Source organism: Hyperolius riggenbachi, chromosome 1 (genome assembly GCF_040937935.1).
Source record: "Hyperolius riggenbachi isolate aHypRig1 chromosome 1, aHypRig1.pri, whole genome shotgun sequence".
NCBI lineage: Eukaryota > Metazoa > Chordata > Amphibia > Anura > Hyperoliidae > Hyperolius > Hyperolius riggenbachi.
This window is the reverse complement of record NC_090646.1, coordinates 123897287-123919219: the sequence shown is the minus strand read 5'-3', so window position 1 is coordinate 123919219 and position 21933 is coordinate 123897287. Positions and strand designations below refer to the sequence as shown.

The following is a 21933-nucleotide window of genomic DNA, read 5'->3' as shown; positions in this document are numbered from 1 at the left end:
CTCACCATACTCCTAATGGAATACCTTGGGGTGTCTTCTTTCTAAAATGGGGTAATTTGTGGGATTCCTATACTGTCCTGGCATTTTAGGGGCCCTAAACCGTGAGGAGCAGTCTTGAAACGAAATTTCTCAAAATGACCTGTGAAATCCTAAAGGTACTCATTGGACTTTGGGCCCCTTAGTGCAGTTAGGGTGCAAAAAAGTGCCACACATGTGGTATCGCCGTACTCAGGAGAAGTAGTATAATGTGTTTTGGGGTGTATTTTTCCACATACCCATGCTGAGTGGGAGAAATATCTCTATAAATTGACAATTGTGTGTTAAAAAAATAAAAAAATTGTCATTTACGGAGATATTTTTCCCACCCAGCATGGGTATGTGTAAAAATACACCCCAAAACACATTACACTACTTCTCCTGAGTACGACAATACCACATGTGTGGCACTTTTTTGCAGCCTAACTGCGCTAAGGGGCCCAAAGTCCAATGAGCATCTTTAGGCTTTACAGGGGTGCTTACAATTAGGCACCCCCCAAAATGCCAGGACAGTGAACACACCCCACAAATGACCCCATTTTGGAAAGTAGACACTTCAAGGTATTCAGAGAGGAGCATAGTGAGTCCGTGGCAGATTTCATTTTTTTTTGTCGCAAGTTAGAAGAAATGGAAACTTTTTTTTTTTTTTTCCCCCTGTCACAAAGTGTCATTTTCCGCTAACTTGTGACAAAAAATAAAATCTTCAATGAACTCACCATGCCTCTCACTGAATACTTTGGGATGTCTTCTTTCCAAAATGGGGTCATTTGGGGGGTATTTGTACTATCCTGGAATTTTAGCCCCTCATGAAACCTGACAGGTGCGCAGAAAAGTCAGAGATGCTTGAAAATGGGAAAATTCACTTTTTGCACCATAGTTTGTAAACGCTATAACTTTTACCCAATCCAATAAATATACACTGAATGGTTTTTTTTTTTATCAAAGACATGTAGCAGAATAACTTTCGCGCTCAAATGTATAGGAAATTTTACTTTATTTGAAAAATGTCAGCACAGAAAGTTAAAAAAGTCATTTTTTTGACAAAATTCATGTCTTTTTTGATGAATATAATAAAAAGTAAAACTCGCAGCAGCAATCAAATAGCACCAAAAGAAAGCTGCATTAGTGACAAGAAAAGGAGGTAAAATTCATTTAGGTGGTAGGTTGTATGACTGAGCAATAAACCGTGAAAGCTGCAGTGGTCCGAATGGAAAAAAAGGCTCTGGTCCTTAAGGGGTTTTATGACTGCAGTCCTTAAGTGGTTAAAAGGAAACATCCATATCTCTCTCAGTTTAGGTTACCCTTAACCATGTCTAGACCAAGATATTTAAAGGAATCTACTTTAAGGTTTCAATAAGCTAACCCCTCCTGTGAGATCTTCCTTGAGCTTTCCCATCTGATGAGGGCTTTTTTTTTCTATTAGCTTCCCCTTGATGATGTCATTTATGAACTCTCCCTTCCCTTGAGGTGTCTGAGGTTTCCTCTCCTGTGAGGTTTTCCTTGAGCTTTCCCATTGGATGAGATTATTTTTGAGCTCTCCCCTCCTGTGAGGTTATAAGCTCTCCACTTCTGTAAGATTTCTGGTTATTCTAAAGGTGGCCATACATCCAGTGATTTTAACGGTCGATCGACCAAGGGAAAGCTCTCTCTCTGATCGGAGAGAGATCTGTTGGCCGCCATACACCACAGGTTGATTCCCGATCAATTTCAGCATGAAATCTCTTGGGAATCTGCCTCATGACGCCCCATCCACTGCCTTGCCATCTCCACTGCAGCCCCCTAGTGTAAATCTTCCCCTCCTGTGCATGCATTTATAATGTACCTGTCCGATGTCACCAGCCGCAGTGCCCATGCATCTTTCGCTTCCTCCATTTGCACGTCAACAGCTACCTCAGTACCACATGCTATACGTGCCTCATGCTATATACCGGCAGTGTGTGAGGCGCAAATGGAGGTAGTGGTAGATGGATGGGCACTGCAGCGGGCGACATCAGTCAGGTAAAGTATAAATGCAAGCACAGGAGGGGCACAGGCCGGGAGTTCTGTTGCATTCCTCGCCCATCCCCATATAACAAGCCGTTACCGATGTGCGCACGATCAAGCCTGCTGACCAGAGATTTACCAGCATGTCCGAGCGATACATGCAACCAACTTGCTCTTGGGGGCACCGATTTTCATCCAATTTGGTAATAATTAACGAATCGAATGGTCGATCGGCTGCTAATCTGAGTAATGTATGGGCACCTTCAAGCTGTGTGCGATCTCTTCCCTTCGGTAGACTACATTAAACATACATCACAGTGAACGCTCTATACTATGCATTACAGCCTGGAAAATGTTGCAATGCAGAATCTACCTCAGACTACAGAAAAATATTTCCACCATTATCATTCCCAGCATTTTAAAATTAACAATTTTTCATGAGTATTATAGAACATAAAGTACTTCTATTTGCCTGAAGTAATATTTTTTCTTAGAGAAGCTTGATATAAAAGTAGGAATATCAGAGATAAAACTGTTATTTGTGTATACTTGCCACCAATTAATCACTTTACAGAGTGCCAAGTAATATCTCCAGTAAAAACAGTGCATTTGCCACGAGTTACTCATACAAAGCCATGCTGGAACATGCTGTGATATGGTGTTACTAAGAACCACTGAATATTTGCTAAAGTCAATGTTTTCTTATAAGACTGTAGCTAAATGTAATAGGACTAGGCTGGAGGTGCTCAGCATTTTACTATGATAGAGCTCTGTTAACTCTCTGTGATACAGCAAGTTCAATCAAGAAATTATACCTGTTCTTTACCCATGTTTGGACGTATACATGTAATTTAGGTGCCGGGAAATTTGGGTGCATTGTAAAACCAACAAACAGCTCACCCTGCTCCAGTAAAAGTCTTGGCAGGGCTGTGGAGTCGGAGTCAGAGAAATTTTGGGTACCGGAGTCGGCGTTTGAGTTGGTGGTTTCATAAACTGAGTCGTTGGATGAGTTTTGTACCAAATCCACAGCCCTGGTAAGTATTAGACTAAGGAGTCAGAGTCGAGGAGGCTGAGCCATTTTGGGTACCTAGAGTCGGAGGTTTCATAAACTGAGGAGTCGGAGGTTTCATAAACTGAGGAGTTGGATGATTTTTTTTACCGACCCCACAGCCCTGAGTCATTGCAGCGTTAATTACTATTCCCCCTCCAGGCTGCTGTGGACTCTGGGAAAATATGTAATTTGTCTGCCAGCTATTGCTGCCAGCCAAATTACGCTGTTTTTATCGTAATTTGGGCTCCAGCGCCCAAATTACTGACTGAGCACCACTATAGCTGTAATTCACATTGTGGCCTAGGGCAGCGCTGTCTGGGCCCAAATTTCCAGCTCCATTTTTGCCCGATTTGTGTGTGGACAGGCTCTTGAAGTGTCCATTATCACAAATGTGAAAAAAAAAATGTTCTTGTTGCAAAAGAGCTGATAATAAAATTTTCATAATTTTCCAGTTGGGTGCAAAGGATACGTCAACAGCCTTTATGCGCATAAAGTTTACTCATTATAATGAAGTTAATCATTCAGCTGTCCTCTACAACAATATCAAAGTTGCCAGAGGAAACTGCATTATGTCCCGAGAAGGAATCACATTTCAGCACAGTGTATGCGATAAGCAGATCACACGCAGATCACACACCAACATCCAGCAGAAGTGGTGGGTGCAGGACCAAGTATTCAAAGTCTTTACAAGTAGCCAAAGAAGGTCCGCACACCACTTAACAGGAAATTTTTTTGGCTCCTTCACCATATACACACAGCATCAAACATAAAACAGACGACCGTTTTGGAGACACACATGGTTCCCCTTTGTCAAGGCACAGTTACAATTGACCCGAAACGATCGCCTGTTTTATGATCGATTATGCGTATCTGGTGATGGAGCAATGAGCAGTTCCTGTTAAAGTCGCGTGCTTTGGATACTCGAATGCAAACAACTGTCTTGATCCAGCGAGGTTTTGCACAACTGCAGTGTGATTCCATGCATTATAAAGTGCCAAGCGTTGCTATGGCCACCTGTAATGCAGGCAGCACGCAAATAGGGTAGGGGCCTAAATCCACATTTAAAAAGGAACCTTTCTACTGGAGAAGGTCAGTATGATAATAATAATTTCAAATTGATGCAAATTCTATGTTATTATGATGCAAAAATCACCAGCTACTGCATTTTATCCAATACCATGTATTATAATATTGGCATTAACTGGAAATACATTAGCATCTCAAATGCAATGAGAGATCATGAGTGATGGGCTAGCACCTCAAGGTATTAAAGCAAACATAGTCTGCGAGTTTCACATAGAGAAAAGTCCGATACTTACCTCAGTAGAGGGAAGCCTGAGGATTCTCCAGAGGCTTCCCATGTCCTCCTCCAGGCCACCACTTCTCACTTGGACCCTCTGAATGTTTGCAGCCATGCTCATACGCCAACCAATACTGCCACACTGCAGAGGACTGCTCATGCCTGCGCAGTAGCACGGAGCTGCTCGTGCTCAGCGGAAAAAGCCAAGCCCGATCGGCTACTGTGCAGGCGCAGTGCGGCGCACTCCGTTGGCAAACTCTTGTGGAGGAGGTTTCGGGGGTCCTAGTGCTGGAACAGAAGGGGCGAGGAGGACGAGGGAGGCTTCTGGGTTATCTAGAGGTTTCCCTCTACTGAGGCATCTATCTTTTTTCTTTTTCAGAACTCACAGGTACTCTTTAAAGAGAACCCGAGGTGGGTTTGAAGATTATTATCTGCATACAGCGGCTGGATCTGCCTATACAGCCCAGCCTCTGTTGCTATCCCAAACCCCCCTAAGGTCCCCCTGCACTCTGCAATCCCTCATAAATCACAGCCATGCTGCTGACACACAGCTTGTCAGAGCTGGCTGTGTTTATCTCTATAGTGTCAGTCTGCTGCTCTTCCCGCCTCCTGCAGAACTCCAGTCCCCGCCTGCATCCCTTCCCTCCCTGCTGATTGGAGGGAAGGGACGGGGGCAGGGACCGGAGCTATGCAGGAGGCGGGGGAGCAGCTGAGACTGACACTACAGATGTAAACACAGCCTCACAGCATTTATGAGGCATTGCAGAGTGCAGGGGGACCTTAGTGGGGTTTGGGATAGCAACAGAGGCTGGGCTGTATAGGCAGATCCAGCCTCTGTATGCAGATACCATTCTGTAAACACACCTCGGGTTCTCTTTAAGCCCCTGGAAGTATATAATAAGATCCGTCCAGCTGTGCCACACACTTAAAGCACAACTGAAGTGAAAAGAATATGGAGGCTGCCATATTTACTTCCCTTCAAACAATACCAGTTGCCTGGCTAGCCTGCCGGTCTATTTGGCTGCAGTAGTGTTTGAATCACACCAGAAACAAGCATGCAGATAATCTGATGTCAGAAACACCTGATCTGCTGCATAGGGTTTTTTTTCTTTGGGGATTCTTGTAAGGGCCAAGAATACCTAGGTGAAAAGTAGGGAGAGACCAGGAGCCCAATGGTGCAGTTTCTTCGGGTATAGAGAGGATAAACTCATAAATATATACTCACAAAGGTGGGTTGCAGCTCCTGCAACCACCGTATCGGCCTGCAGGGAATTAACCGTCCCTGCTTGGTGCTCCTGGATACTGGATGGTCACTCTTCTGTGGCACGATAGACTTTCCAGAAAAACTGCAAAGCTATTACCTCCAAAGGAGGTCTGACTGTTAGTGGGTAGGATGGGTAGGAGGCGCCCAATGCATGTTCTATTTCGGTATTTTTAAATGCAAATAAAAAAAAAATGAATAAAAAGAGAGGCAATTGCTAACCTCTCCAGAAGATATAGACACCAGTTCAACTGGAAAACAGTTTTTTATTCAAAAAGCAATCTGACACGGGTCATGGCCCACTTCATCAGGTCAATACAAAATGCCTTGATAGCATAGGGGATAGAGTGTAGGCGCCTCTAAACTATCCCCTATGCTATCAAGGCATTTTGTGTTCACCTGAGGAAGCGGGCCATGACCATTGAAACTCGTTCTCAGATTGCTTTTTAAATAAAAAAAAAAAAAATTCTCCAGTTGAACTGGTGTCTATATCTTCTGGAGAGGTAAGCAATTACCTCTTTTTATCATATAATTTTTTTATTTGCATTTAAAAATACCAAAATAAAACATACATTGTGCGCCTCCATCCTACCCAGTACTAATCTGCTGAATGCTTGTTCTGGGTCTATGGCTACAAGTATTAGAGGCAGATGATCAGCAGGATAGCGGGGCAATTGGAATTGCTTACAATGGAAATAAATATGGTCACCTCCATACACCTCACGCTTCAGTTGTCCTTTAAAAAGGAACAATATTCCACATCAAAGACACAAACTCTTCCCCTCCTTGGCATCCACAGCATAAAATGGGTGTCTGGACTCAGGATACCATCTGTGTCCCTGTGTATGGCTGTGCCCTTGTAGTCCCAGTGTTTCCTGGTGCCCACTTCTGTCTATAATGCAGAACAAGCCTGCAGTATTACTTTGCCAAGACTAAGTTCTGCTGAACCCCGGGGGCCTAATGTGTGCTTAATTTATGGTTTAGGGCCCGTTCACACTGCACGCGTTTCCAGCCGCGTTTTGGAAACGCGTGCAGGTGGCCAAAACGCACGACATCAGACATTGCATAGAGTGCAATGTCTAATGTTCACACTGTGCGGTCCGGGAACGCATGCTGCACGCAGATTTTGCAAAAACGCGCGGCTGTCCCATTCACTTTTCAGTGATGGGATCAGCCACGCAACGCACACAAACGCGGATGGCCATGCGTTCGTACGCGTTGCGGTCCGCACGCGTTCCGCACGCATGGCCATCCGCATTTCTGATCTGAACGGGCCCTTAGGATTTGTGATTCCAACAACCACCGACCTGCAAGACCATGAACTATAATTGTTACATATTGTACAGAGACCCAGTATAATGCAGGTCTACAAGAATATGAAAAGATGAAAAGAAAAAAAAGTGTGCTTACTCGCAGAGCAGAATTCCATTCTCCAGGCCCGTGCGGAAGTCTCGCTCGCCAAAACTTCTGCCTGTGACTTGCTGACAAAAGAAAAGAAGAAATAATTACTTTGTGCACATTGGATGGTAATGATGTGGTTATTGCTCATATAGTTACAGTGTGTAGCGCATAGCACTTTACAGAGTACGCTGAATATTGCAGGTCCCCACAGCCAGGTATAGACGTAAACAAGTTTCCAGCCAATCCAAATCACTTTGATTCAATCTGCCGGAAATGCATTGCCCTAGGTGATCAGATTGATGTCATTTTGATTGCAAGTGGAAGAGGAGTGGTGTGGGACTGATGGCCACATATCGTTGCACTGCACTGACCATTACAACACTAGGGAGTCAATCAATGCTTGATATACTGCATTTCTGCTGAAATTGCACTAGGCGTAATGGCACATGCTTAGCGATTTTTGTAGCGCTTTGCAGTAGCTATTCTGGGCATGAGCCTAGCAATTTCCTATTCATGCCTCGCAATTTGGAGCATTTGGGTGTAGTGATTTTGTAATGCTTGTAAACACTGATCTGCAAGTGAACAACTGTGGACAAAAAAAACGCTTTGAAAAATAGTTCTTTTCAGCGCTTTTCCACTTTTCCTATACTTTACATTGAGGCGTAATCACCTCCAAAATGCTGCAGGACCCACATTTTTCAAGGAAAAAAAAAATCCCTTACAAACACATAAGTTAAGCGCTTTCGAAGCGCTAGCGATTTAAAAAAAAAGTGTTCAGAAGCACTCTTGGTGTGCACAAGCCCTAAGCCACCGTCTAGCACCAGTTGGAGGGAAGCCAGCTTATCTGCCACTATGATTTGGGGAGGTCAGTGGAATTCAGAACATACAGACCACATGCAGATATGATGTCCTGGCCAGGGATCAAACCTAATGCTCTAGCTATCCACTACTTGTTTCTGTTAGAGATTACTGCATGCCTATATTGGTCAGTTCTCTACAGTTCATCATGAGCTGAAAAGTTTAAACTGGGCATAATTAAACAAATAAATACCACCATTGGAGCTCGAGATGAGAGGGATATGGAGGCTGACAGGTTTATTTCCTTTTAAATAATGCACATTGCCCGACTGTCCTGCTGATCTTCTGCCTCTAAGGGCATACACGGCTTGTTTTATATTATCAATTGAGCCGCTGATGGCTCGATTGATAATATTCAACCTGTCCGTTACCCCGCCGGATCGTTTCTGCGCACGATACCGGCGGGAAGAACAATGTGAGCAAACGAAACGCTGATTAGCAGCGCCCGCAGGGACGAGCAGGAATCGATCCGCGCGGACAAGCGGTGACACGTCGGCATCGAGCCGCCGAGTGCCCAGCATTATACTTTTAGCCATAGACCCTGAACAAGCATGCATATCAGAGGTCTATGACAAATCTGACAAGTTTAGCCGCATGCTTTATTCTGGTGTGTGATTTAGACCTTACTGACCAGAAAGGTCAACAGGGCTGTCATTTATTGCAAGTATTCATCTGTATAACTTCTAGTGTAATAGTAATCAGGGTTGCACTATACACCCCCTCCCCCCCCACCCAAAAAAAAAAAAAGAAAGGGCAAAGGTCACAGTACACCTTTTTATCCTCTTCCCCAACAGATAGTTCTCGGATCGTACACTAAAAGTATAATTTTCAGAGAAAAATTGGCCAAGCCATCACATAAATGTGATCGGAAATAAAATGTTGTAATTCATCGATTATTTCATCATCAAGAACCTTCCTATCTAACACAACCGAAAAAAATTGTATTTTTTCAATCGACTAAATTGTCGACCGATCACAGTTGATTTGGGAGATCAACAAGGTTTATTTACTGCCAGTCCAATCTATCTGATCCCATTTGTCTGACCACTTGAACAGTTCTTTGCCAAAAATTGTACCATTAGTGGGGGCACCTTTAGAGAACATTGATAAATTGTACCACTGTCAAGGATTTGATATCAAAGAGATATCAAAAAGGAATCCAACTACAGATTGTACAAAAGCATTCTACAACGGTGTGCTGATACATTTTGACCATTGTTTGCAATTGGGACATGCCCGTCCTGGTATCAAGCACCCGACCTACAGTTGATGGAGTGCCTTCTACAATTTTCATATCATATTTGGCTTCATTTATTTATGGAACGCATAGCTCAATAAAAGGAGCGTAAAGCATTCTACAACGGTGTGCTGATACATTTTGACCATTGACTACAGAAAGGAACGCTGCAACCAATAGTTGGATGCAGTACTAAGCTATGTGGACATGTTTACATGGAAGTTTGACCGGTTTGTTTTTTTCCTTACTGCAGCAGATTTCTGTATTTCTTTGTATGTATCACTTCCAGAAGCCTGTCAGATTCTGCTTCTGCTGTTATTTACTGAACTGACTTTTTGCACAAATAAACATTTAATTTTTTTTGTTTGTTTTGTTTTAAAGCCATGTGTCCATTCTGCACCACTTTCCCATACATTCCAAATACAATCAAAGGGGTGAAATGCCTTTCTCAATCACTGTTCCAATGACAAACAGATTGAAGACTGATCCATCATGGAGGTGGGGGGGGGGGGGGAGGAGGGCTGGCAAAGGTGAACTGTCACATTGCTTATGGGGACACTGAAGAAGCCCCAGGTATAGCCACCTCAAACTTTGATTTAGGGCTGGTTCAGACAGTCTGAACCAGCAGCGGTGTCTCGAATAGATGCTGTCAAATGTGTTTCTGCTACTAAGTGAAGAAGCAGTTGGCAACCTTTGGCAGTGCTACCAGTTCAGCCGTTGCATCAAATCTTGACCTCCACAAGAGGACACAGACCCCGCAGGAGGACAGACTATGGGATGGAGCACAGTGTTTGTGTAAGCTATAGTAAACGATACAGACGTTTAAAAAGCGCTTGAGTGACAAATGCTGCATCTGCACGTTTACGCCCATGTGAACTGTGCCTTCGTTCAGGTGCTGGGAGCAATTTAAGCTATTATCAATATTAACCCCTTGCACTCACCAGGTAAACAGGCTTATGAACTTCTAAAGGTGTTGGGATAGGAAGACATTAGTTGACAAAACACTGCAGTACAGGCAGTCCACTACTAACAAACAACTTGAGTTACAACATTTCAAACATACAAAATGGTCTTCATGTACAAAGTATACAGTACACTCTTTGTTAATAAATGTTGTGGTTACATGCTAGAGCAGGGGTAGGGAACCTATGGCTCGGGAGCCATATGTGGCTCTTTCGATGGCTACATCTGGCTCACATACAAATCAGTAGAGGTTGATTCACTGAGCTACACTGCCAACGCAGTGCAGCTTAGTGTGGCAGAGCAGGTAACATTTTCAAAGTAGGAATGCTACTGCTGAAGCATGCACTATCATCTTACTCGCACTACCCCAAAACAAACAACAGCTGCTTCAATTGTCCCACCCTGGGCCCTGTCAGGTCCAGTGGCTTTCTAGGACGATCTTGATCTTGTCCTACAAAGTGAATCAACCCCCAAGTCAGCTAGCTAATTGTACAAGCCGTTAGTCAGTATTTCTTCTCTCTGTCTCTCAGGGAAATTGCTGATGTTGCTGAAACCCAAGAGAAGCTGAAGATGTGTCTGACACTGCCGCTGCCTGGAGGATCAACTGTATACAGATCACCATGGCAACAAGGACGTGACAGGACTACAGTCCCAGTTTGAAACATATTGCATGGCTCTCACGGAATTACAATTTTAAAATATGCGGTGTTCATGGCTCTCTCAGCCAAAAAGGTTCCTGAACCCTGTGCTAGAGTATTGTATAAACTGTTGTTTAAAGTAGTTGAAAACATATTAAAAGCACTTTGAAAGCAATGCCCCCCCCTCCCCCCCCCCCCAAAAAAAAGATCACCGTTTACCTGTACTACAATTTAAACTCTTTATGGTAAACTCTGATATAGTAAAACTCTAGTTAAGTCCGCAGGTCCCTTCCATGCACCTGTATGAATATACTTTATATAATGTATGACCAATTGTGATATAGTACATTTCTGATATAGTAAACTACTTTTCTAGGTTGTTTATACAAATGGATACTACTGTATATGTCCAAATCCAGAGTTTTCTGAAAGTATCTTATACTGTATAATCATATCAGCCCAATTTTTCAGCACAAAAATGTGCATAAAAGTTACCCCCTCGGCTTATATGCGAGTCAGTGAAACAGAACAGATGGTGGAGCAGGTTTTGTTACTGGCAGAGGATCGTACAAATCGTGCCAGCTGGCTCCCTGCTGAGTCTGTGCCCCCATCCCCTGCAACATGGTGTGCAGAGTGCGCTGCTCACAACTACCTGTGTCCTCTGGCTTGAAGAGCGGTGCGTGCAAGCAACGTGTCCAGTGGTGCAATGATCAGGGATTCTTCCTGTGTGGAATTCGCTGCGTCTCATATCTATGACCTCATCTAGTGGCATCTTGAGACACAGCTGTATCATCCTTGAGGCACATCTGGCTATTGAGAGGTGGGATGACTTGTACTGGTGGGCACATCTGGCTACTGTGGAGAAGGCTATACTGGGCAGGGGGCTTCTACGCAAGTCAATCACTTTTTCATGGTTCCTGGGGGAAAAGTGGGTACCTCGGCTTATATGCGGGTCAGCTTATATGCGAATGAACACAGTAAATCATTTAACCAGGTTTCACTAAGTGTGACTCAACTTCCAAACAAATCCAACTTGCAAACCATATCTTTGAACAGAACCTGATTTTAAGTAAGGTAACACCTGTAGTTTGTATTAAGACAATGTACCAGCATCAAAGTTTCCACCTTAGAAGCAGTCCCTACTCTATCCCCACTCAGCATGTAAGCAGGCATTTCTGGCATCCTACCTCTATTGGGAGCATACTTGTCTGCTTGCATAACAGGATGCTGCTAGGCTGATAATTTAAATGTGAAATCTGCCAGTAAGTTCACTTAGTGCAGGTGTGGGAAAAATGAATTAGGACTCCTGCTGTGTGCAGCTGATTATGCAGGAAGAGGAAGTGCTGAAGCTCGCTCTAGTGAAACAGCACAGATTCCAGGCTAGAAAACAAGTGCAGTTTGTGCATACGGCCAGTTTTAGAAAGCCATTAAAATGCAAAGGTCATTTTTTCTCTTAATGGCATGAAACTACAAAACATTTGTGCAGTGCTGATAAATGTTTATAGGAAAGTTTTAGTGACAGAGGAATTTCACTTTAAATAGAGCAGTAATCAAAACAAACACCTTTCCAGCTAAACACGTGCGAGAGGAGCTGGAATTTTATTTGCATACCGTACTTCACAGGAACAAAATATCAGATTTTTGTTCATCAAAAAACTGAAGAAGTTAAAAAAAATAAGGAAAAAAAAAAAAGAAAGTTTCGCAACATTTGATTTATGATTTAAATGTTCCTTCCAAGTTACCAAGATTCAAGGAGATTAAACTCTGGGTCTGCAAAATTAAACAATGCAAAATCTTTCAAATTAAAATCATATTGTGATGGGAAGAAAACAACTCCCATACATGAACCATACAGCAACAATGTAGCCGATATATCTGAAAGCAGGGCTGGAGCCCAGTTAAGGCAACAAAGCCCCAGGGCGGCTGCTGCCCAAGGAGGGGGGGGGGGGTGGACATGGAAGAGGGGTTGTGCAAATTGGGAGCAACTCATACAAGGAAGCACACATTACCCAAGGAGGCTCTGGATCAGTGATGGTTAACCTTGGCACTCCAGCTATGACAAAACTACAAATCCCATCATGCATCTGCCTCCGCGTGTTATGCTTAGAGCTGTCAGAGTATTGCAATGCCTCATGCAACTTTTAGTTCCACCTCAACTGGAGTGCCAAGGTTAGCCATCACTGCTCTAGATGAAAGGGATGGGCTGCTGTACAGGGATGTTACCCATGGAAGAGGGGCTCTGCGCAGGGAACGGAAGAGGGGCTCTGCGCAGGGAACGGAAAAGGGGCTCTACGCAGGGAACGGAAGAGGGGCTCTGCGCAGGGAACGGAAGAGGGGCTCTGCGCAGGGAACGGAAGAGGGGCTCTGCGCAGGGAACGGAAGAGGGGCTCTGCGCAGGGAACGGAAGAGGGGCTCTGCGCAGGGAACGGAAGAGGGGCTCTGCGCAGGGAACGGAAGAGGGGCTCTGCGCAGGGAACGGAAGAGGGGCTCTGCGCAGGGAACGGAAGAGGGGCTCTGCGCAGGGAACGGAGGAAGGCCTCTGCGCAGGGAACGGAAGAGGGCCTCTGCGCAGGGAACGGAAGAGGGCCTCTGCGCAGGGAACGGAAGAGGGCCTCTGCGCAGGGAACGGAAGAGGGGCTCTGCGCAGGGAACGGAAGAGGGGCTCTGCGCAGGGAACGGAAGAGGGGCTCTGCGCAGGGAACGGAAGAGGGGCTCTGCGCAGGGAACGGAAGAGGGGCTCTGCGCAGGGAACGGAAGAGGGGCTCTGCGCAGGGAACGGAAGAGGGGCTCTGCGCAGGGAACGGAAGAGGGGCTCTGCGCAGGGAACGGAAGAGGGGCTCTGCGCAGGGAACGGAAGAGGGGCTCTGCGCAGGGAACGGAAGAGGGGCTCTGCGCAGGGAACGGAAGAGGGGCTCTGCGCAGGGAACGGAAGAGGGGCTCTGCGCAGGGAACGGAAGAGGGGCTCTGCGCAGGGAACGGAAGAGGGGCTCTGCGCAGGGAACGGAAGAGGGGCTCTGCGCAGGGAACGGAAGAGGGGCTCTGCGCAGGGAACGGAAGAGGGGCTCTGCGCAGGGAACGGAAGAGGGGCTCTGCGCAGGGAACGGAAGAGGGCCTCTGCGCAGGGAACGGAAGAGGGCCTCTGCGCAGGGAACGGAAGAGGGGCTCTGCGCAGGGAACGGAAGAGGGGCTCTGCGCAGGGAACGGAAGAGGGGCTCTGCGCAGGGAACGGAAGAGGGGGCTCTGCGCAGGGAACGGAAGAGGGGGCTCTGCGCAGGGAACGGAAGAGGGGGCTCTGCGCAGGGAACGGAAGAGGGGGCTGCACAGGGAACAGAAGAGGGGGCTCCGCAGGGAACGGAAGAGGGGGCTGCGCAGGGAATAGAAGTGGGGCAGCTACACAGAGGACAGGAATGGCATGATGTAAAAGTGGGGCTTCTACAAATGAAGGTTAAACCTGCAAGTGGGGGCTGTACATGGAATGGGAGAAGTGACGCTACACATGGAAGAGGGTCCACAACAAAGTTGGACTTGGGGAAGAAAAAGGCCCTGTTCACAATGTGAAAAAAAAAAAAACAACACAAAATCAGACGGTGAATGCATCCTGTCAATCAGAAAGCAAGCACAACACGCAAGGACTGCAAAATCCTACCTGCTGCATTTTTGTGCAACCGTATTGCCATTGTACTGGTAGGTGAACAGAGGCGCCAGTAGAATAAAAGTACACAAATTTTTTAAAAAATTGCTGGGAGGAAGTGGTGGACTTGCCTCCGTTAAAGCAGACACCAAGGACTGTGATTAAATAAATAAATACACATTTATTGAAGATACCCCAAGGATGCAACGCGTTTCGCGGGCACAGCCCACTTCTTCAGGCAATAAACAGGGGATAAACAGCAATTCTGTTATAGCAAGCAGAGCGCCTCTGTGATTGTGTAGCAAACCGGATGCAATGGAAGCCCAGTGTTCTCCCCAGAAATTATTTCCAGCAGGGTGGCATGAAAAAGTAGCCGGGTGGGGCGAGATGAGAGAATGCAGGGCCGATCCTGTGTGCGCAACTCTGCTCACAGCATAGGGGGAGGTGATCTAATAACAGCCGGGTGCTCACCAAAAGTAGCTGGGTGAAACACCCAGCTAAAAGAGCCTTGAGAGAACACTGAAGCCTATGGGTACAGAACAGTGTCTATTACCACTAGGCTGGTCGCCACAGGCAGACCACCAGCTCCACTGCCCCGTGGATTCAGTTATGCCACCGCTCACACTCACCGTTTGGTCCGAAGCAGTTAAAGCACATGGGGGCACACCATTGGTTTTGCAAAAAACAATAACAATCCTGCTTCAACAGGGGAAATTGTCATTGGTTCAGGGTGTACCAGTGAGAATGCTCCCTTTTGCTAGGTATGAATCTATATGATTATTTATCATCCAACAGGATGCTCCATGCTTCTGCCAAGCTCCCATCGTTTTCAGGGCAAGCAGAAGAGGAGCAGCAGCTGCAGGCGGTAAGGCGGATGACGTGGACAGGTTCGTAATGATCTGGAGCTGGCAGCTGTGTTCCCCCATATAGCCTATGGTGGTAACACATCTGCCCCGGGCTTCAGCCGGACCACAGTGGACTATCGGAGTGGACAATATACTGTCTGCTCCCGCTGGTTGCACGTGATCTTGCACAGATCCGGCACCAAACCTTATAAACTCTTACAGAGGAAACTAAACCGCACCATTTAGTCACCAATTGCTGGGGTCAAGCTCCCTTTGGTTGCAAAACAATGCAACCGAATGGGAGCATTCCTACCACATGCACGTCAGCGGATTGACACACAGAGCGGCATGTAGCATCTAGGATCAGCTACCGCCAAGCTTGGATGCAGATGCAGTGGTCGCTGCAAGTGCTGGACGCTTGTAGCACTGCACATGAACAGAAGCGTCTGACAAGCAATAAGGTGCACTGCTGTCAGACGTTTATTTAAAAGAGCCCTATAGCAGGCAACAAGCAGAATAATGCAGAGTGCTTATGCTGCCGGTGAGCAGTACTCCCCTCCTGAGCTGCCTCATCCACTGCTCATCTGTTATCAGTACCAGGAAGTTCACATTCATACAGCTATTTACCATTGTTTTCACACCTGCCATCTCCATCAACACCGCCTCATTCATTATTTAGTTATTAGTTCAGTGACAGTACAGCTTGCACTGCCTACACTGAACACAGCTATTTCACCTCTGCTATGCCTTACTATCCAACACAAGTGATTGAATGTGTAATGTAAGGCAGGAAACAGCACTTAAAGTGAACCTCCAGACTAAAAATCTACTCAGCAGAACTGAAAAGGCTTGGTGTTTCGTTAACAGTTTCACAGCATTAGAACTTTGTTTTTCTTAGCCAAGCCTCATTTTTAGCTGCATAGAAGAAAACTTCCCGGGCATTTTTCCCTGATGCTGTGCAAAGCATGATGGGATTTTTGATGTTCTTCTGTTTTGGTGCAATATTTTTTTCTAAATTTTGAATTTGAGATTTAAAGCCTATTGCGCACTGCTGTGAGGGGTGATCAGGACACAGGACAGTTGGAACTGTATCTCATGCTCCCTGTCACCTCCATTCAACCAAAAAGATGGCTGCCCCCATGAAATCACAAGCATTTGCCTGTTCTTTTAAAACAGGGTGGGTAGGAGATTATATTACCCATCTATTTTAATGAACATAACTAATGTAACTTAATGACAGTATGTTTGTTTAGGCTGACGTTCCCCTTGAACTGCTCATGCGCTCCATTATAGCTGTGTCACATTTACACCCACCAACATTTCCTTTGTGACTGGAGCTGATTAGGTAACACAGCTAAACCAAAATTAAGAAAATTCTAACAGTAACCAAGTTGATAAATGAATACATAGAGTGGAGTGAAATGGTGGACAGAATACCTGTTCTATGGGCCTAATGAGCTTGCCAAGCTAAACAGCAGCTTACTGGCTCCCTGGAGCCACCCAGTGTGAGTGGAACAATGCTGCCATACACACCATGGTTCAAGGTTTTATGGGAGTTCTGTGCATACAGACACACCAAGGTTCAAGGCTTTACAGGAGTTCTGGTCCTGCACAGTCACACTAGATTCTGTATATGTCCACTTCTGGAGACAGTTGGTATTGTCAGTTCTAATCAGCTCCACCAGACATCTGCCTTGCAGCTTTCCAAATTCTGTGCTTGACTTCTGTTTCCCACCAGTTTCACTAGGCTTGATCTGAACTACCATTGGTGACTTGCGCTGTGCCCGAGTTTGCCTTGGATTACAGTCTGCCTCACCTTGGCCTAGATTCTTCCTTTGCCCGATTACTGCCAGTCCTGACTTGTAGCCTGAGGCCGGTTTCACCCTGCTGGGCTCCATTAGCGGCGCAGTAAGATGATCGCATCTCACAGCTAAAAAATAGCCTTCTGGGATTTCCGCATTAATACGCAGTAACTTCCCTTCGGCTAAGCAGGAAGTGAGTGTCTCTACTCTAGCGCTCACTTCCTATGGCTGAAAAATGAATTGCACAGAAGTGTATTGAAAAAAATATGGTTCTGCACATGTGTGTCCCAATAGACTTACATGACTTTCGGTTTGCCACATGTCGCCTTGCAAGTTACACACCAATGCGTCTGCAGGGAGTGTACTTCATACAGTTTAATACAGTTTTTTTCACACTTTATTACACTCACACCTTCTCCTGGATAAACAACAGCAGAGGGAAGGGGAGGGGGAAATTGCATCTCCTACAGCTATTAGAATCCAGGACAAACTTCAGAAACAAAAAGCTGCTTGGATTCCTTTAAGAACAAACCTACAGTCCCCTCCCCATCTTGTTCTTTAACTGGGGATTACCTGTAATCATTTCAGGTGACCGTTCTCCAAAATGTTCATGTAGCTTTATACAGTATTTTATTCTTTGCTACCAACTCCTGATTCCACCACAATCCTGCTGGCAGAGCCACTGCAGCTCTGCTTACATCTTGTGCGCTCCTCACTCCACAATGCAGCATTGCCGTCAGACCTTCAGCCCCAGCCACAGTTGCTAGGCAACAAGCGATGCTCCATATTCTGCTTAGCGAAATCTCTAATGCGCCATCATGAATGTTCTGCATCAGGCCTCACACACTTGTGTTTGTTATTCAAGAAACCCAAATGACTGTATGTCTACCATAGCAAAACTGATTATTCAAATATTTCAAACTGAGAAAACAAATAAATAATAAGTAGCTTTAAGGGACCACTATCGCAAAAATCATCAAATTTAAAATCATGTAAAAATATACAAAGTAGGTTTCTTCTAAAGTAAAATGAGCTATAATTTACTGGCATCTTATGTTGCTGTCACTTACAGTAGGTAGTGGAAATCTGATGGAGCCGACAGGTTTTCGACTAGTCCATCTCATAGGGGATTCTCAGGGTTTTGTCTATTTTCAAAAGCACTTAGTGAATGGGAGTTGCTCTGTCCAAAAAAAAAAAAAAAAAGTGTGCAGCGAGCAAGGAAGCTGGCTAGCATATTTGTATAAATCCTTTCAGGGAATGTCTTTATAAAGAATAAGTCTTGCTGATAATCCCCCATGAAGAGATGGACTAGTCCAGCGATCTGCAAACTTGGCTCTCCGGCTGTTAAGGAACTACAAGTCCCACAATGCATTGCGGGAGTAGGACAGCCACAGTCATGATTCATAAAGGCAAATGCATTGTGGAACTTGTAGTTCCTTAACAGCTGGAGAGCCAAGTTTGCAAATCACTGGACTAGTCTAAAACCTGTCAGTTCTGTCAGATTTCTACTGCCTACTGTAAGTGACAGCAACATAGGAGAAAAATAATGTATGGCTCATTTTACTCTGGAAGAAACATAATTTTTATTTGTATACGTTTACACATATTAACAATTTTACAATTTTAGTGGTCCGGTATGCCCGACACTGTGTCGGGCATACCGCTCTGTAGCCCCAGGAGTCCCCCATAAATAAATGTGCCAAATGGCTGTAAATCCTTTAGCTAGCACTAGGCTAGCTAGTTCTAGTGTCGGGCAGCCGCTCCTCTGCGATCCCCCAGTTTATACATTACCCCTCCCCGGATCCAGCGATTGCGCAGCCTCCCGACACAGCTCTGGTCTCTCTATGGGGAGGATTGGGTTTGACGTCATGTTTGATCCTCCTCATAGTGAAGAGCGGAGCTGTCCGGGGAGGCTGCACAATCGCTGGATCCAGGCTGGGTAATGTAAAAACGGGGGAGCGGCGGGTGCCGGAGACTTCCTCTAGCTAGCCTAGTGCTAGCTAGAGGGTTTATAGCCATTTAGCACATTTATTTAAAAATCTGGCTAAAAGTAACAAAACCTCCTGAGCGGCATAACGCTCGGGGTTAAGGAACTGCTAGCAGAGATGGTAAATAAGATGCTAAGAATTCTGGTGATTTTAATTTGTTCATTTTCAAGCTGCATATAATTTGCATGAAATGTGCATGTAAGCTGGAATTATTAGCACCGACTATCTCTGCCTGTTAGCAGCTTACAGTTTTAAAGCAGACCTTAACTCAGAACGCCCTCTCTGTGCTAAAAGATACGCAACCGCATAACCACCTTTAAACTAAAAAAAATGTATTTCTTATAGCTGATAGAAATTCTACAATACATCTGCACGGTGTATACTTCCTGATTCATGGAAGCAGACATATTGTTAACAGCCTGTGCTTTCAAATGAGCTCATCTGCCATCTCTGCCATGGCAGTCATGTGACACAGGAGAGAGATCACATTACAACTTGTGACTAGACACTAATGAGGAGGAATTAGACAGGCTAAACTCTCTAAATACATACAGGGTGCATTTATCTAAGTTTTCCTTCTGTCCTGTGCAAGAGGTCAGGTCCACTTTAAAGGACACCTGACCTGAGAAGGATATAAAAGCTGTCATGCATCTCCTTTTGCCTGGTGTCCTGCTGATCTCTCTGGCTGTACAACGATGTGGATCACACCCCTGAAACAAGCATGCAGCTTGCAACTGAAGTCAGACTATTAAGTCCAACTTCAGTCAGAAACCTCAGATCTGAATGCTTGTTCAGGGTCTTTTAGAGTATTCGACTATAAAAGTAGTATTAGTGGCAGAGGATCAGCAGAACAGCCCAGCAACCAGTTTTGTTTAAAAGGAAATAAATATGGCTGCCTTCATATCCCTCTCAGTTTGAAGGCCCTTTCAAACCAATGATTCCAGAAAATCCCAAAGCCTCCTGCAATCAAGCATCCTACGCTACAAGTCCGTGGTGTAACTAAAACTCAAGGGGTTGTTACCCCCCCCCCCCCCCCAGAGAAACCTTGATGCCCCCCCCCCCCATTTTACCTTGCCAGCCCTTGGTGCCCCTTCCAACCTTGTGGTCCATCTCACAACGGTCATAAAAAATGTGGCCATCATGTTCTTCACACCCATAGCAAGTGTAGCCACAAAACCACCTGATCTGAAGTATAGTCCCCTGTATCAGAGGAAGAGAAGATGGGTAGTTGGGACCCCCAACAGCTCTGGGCTCTTCTGTGATCTGCTCCCCTCTAGTTATGACCCTGTCACAAGTTGTTTTATACATCTGATCAGTGAACTACACACAAATTGTTAAAGCGGGATTGTCACCATAAAAATCAAATTTCAACAGCAACTGGTCTGAGTGTATTAAGTAATAAAGATGCTAATCCTGCATTCAAAACTTTTTCTGCTGTTATGATTTGGAGTTATCACATACTTCAGGAGCACTGCCCCTTTAATAGTCCGTGCCAAATAGTTACATGCTGGGGGTTCTTTTTATCTATAATATATTCCTCCTCTTCCCTTTATTTCCCTGCCTAGCTGCTTATCTGAAACAGGATCCCCTGCTCACTTGTGTTTACAAGCAAGGCTAAGGCGACTCAGCGATTGGAAGACGAAAGATAAAAAAGTAAAGGGCAGGAATGAAATTAGTATTTAGCCTAAACTGTGGGCAAAAGACATGGTCCCTACCAGGAACAGAATTCTCTTCATTTACTATATAACATTCACTGAAATGGACAGTACAAAACATGTGTTATGTAAGTAGATAAAGTATTTATCTACTTATATATATGTGCTTTTTTTCCCTGGCGTAGTATGGCTAATCCTACTGCTTTAACCCAGCTAGTGAATATCCTACAACAGTATATAGCCAAATGTGTACTACACACCTACTATTAAAAAAATAAAGATAGCAAAAAAATTTTTAGCTAAATTACATATACAACAGTCTTTACTTTACAGTGAGATTTGCCAGCAGATGGGAATCAGTGTGACTCCAGGAAGCTGGGGTGTGCTGTGGCTTGCATAAAACACAGTGCAGGCGCACAGTGGGCTTCCAGCAACAATCCAGGCCTGGAAGTGGGTGGGGTCTGACCACAAGCTGCACACAAACCACTAACAGCGGGGCAGCAGACAGCTCTGGCTCAGGGAGCTGAAACTCAGCACTGCTATGTGGATAGAGATCATATTTTCTGTGGATTAGACACCGGTTTGCATAAACTTGCGACCCGATTTGGAAATTCTGCAAAGCTTAAAATAATATTCCCTCAAAAATAACGCTTCTAAAACCGAGGCATTTCTGGCACGAGTGTCTGCCAGAATTTTAGAACAAGATAAGTTGTGTTTGTTGATTGAGAACAAGTGACAGAAAAACAAAAGACTTACTTAATTTCTCCAAGGGAGGATAATGTGAATATACATAGGCCCCGAGTCATGAAGCATTACCCCAAGCGGTAATGCAAAAAACAGCTGACTTTACCAAGCATTTTGTAAAATGTCAATTCATAAAGACTGTTACCGCATGGCAAACTGAAATGACCAAGCAGTGAGGTCAATTACCGACTTCTGTGGTGAATACATCAGTAAATGTCAATTCATAAAGATTAGAGTATGCGGAAAAGCCAAGAGGGATGTTTGGTATACTATAGCACATAGCAGACAAAAGCAGAGAGCCAATAGGAAGAGTCTCCTGCTGCTCTCTCTATTGGTGCCGACATGTTCTAGGGAGGAGCAAGTTTCTTTCCAACCCGCCCAAAAGCCCCCTCTCCCCCCCCCCCTCCCCAGCAGCAGAGAAGAGAGCCGGCACAAAAGAGATTTTCCCTGCAGGCCTTCAGACGTTAACCCTTCAGGTTCCCGTTTGAAGATGCTGAAGAGCAAGTGCTGAAAGTATCTAAGCATGGCAATTCTTTAATG

At 45.1% G+C, this 21933-nt stretch overlaps 1 protein-coding gene across 4 annotated transcripts in view; it reads right to left on the bottom strand.

Moving 5' to 3' along the window:
• The window catches only part of LIMCH1 (LIM and calponin homology domains 1), a 358780-nt gene that overhangs the window by 227753 nt on the left and 109094 nt on the right, over positions 1-21933 (bottom strand). For all 4 annotated transcript variants that reach the window (XM_068278486.1, XM_068278488.1, XM_068278487.1 and 1 more), the window contains exon 2: positions 7042-7112. In XM_068278486.1, the coding sequence (XP_068134587.1) occupies positions 7042-7112 (71 nt within the window). The remainder of the gene's footprint in view (positions 1-7041; positions 7113-21933) is intronic.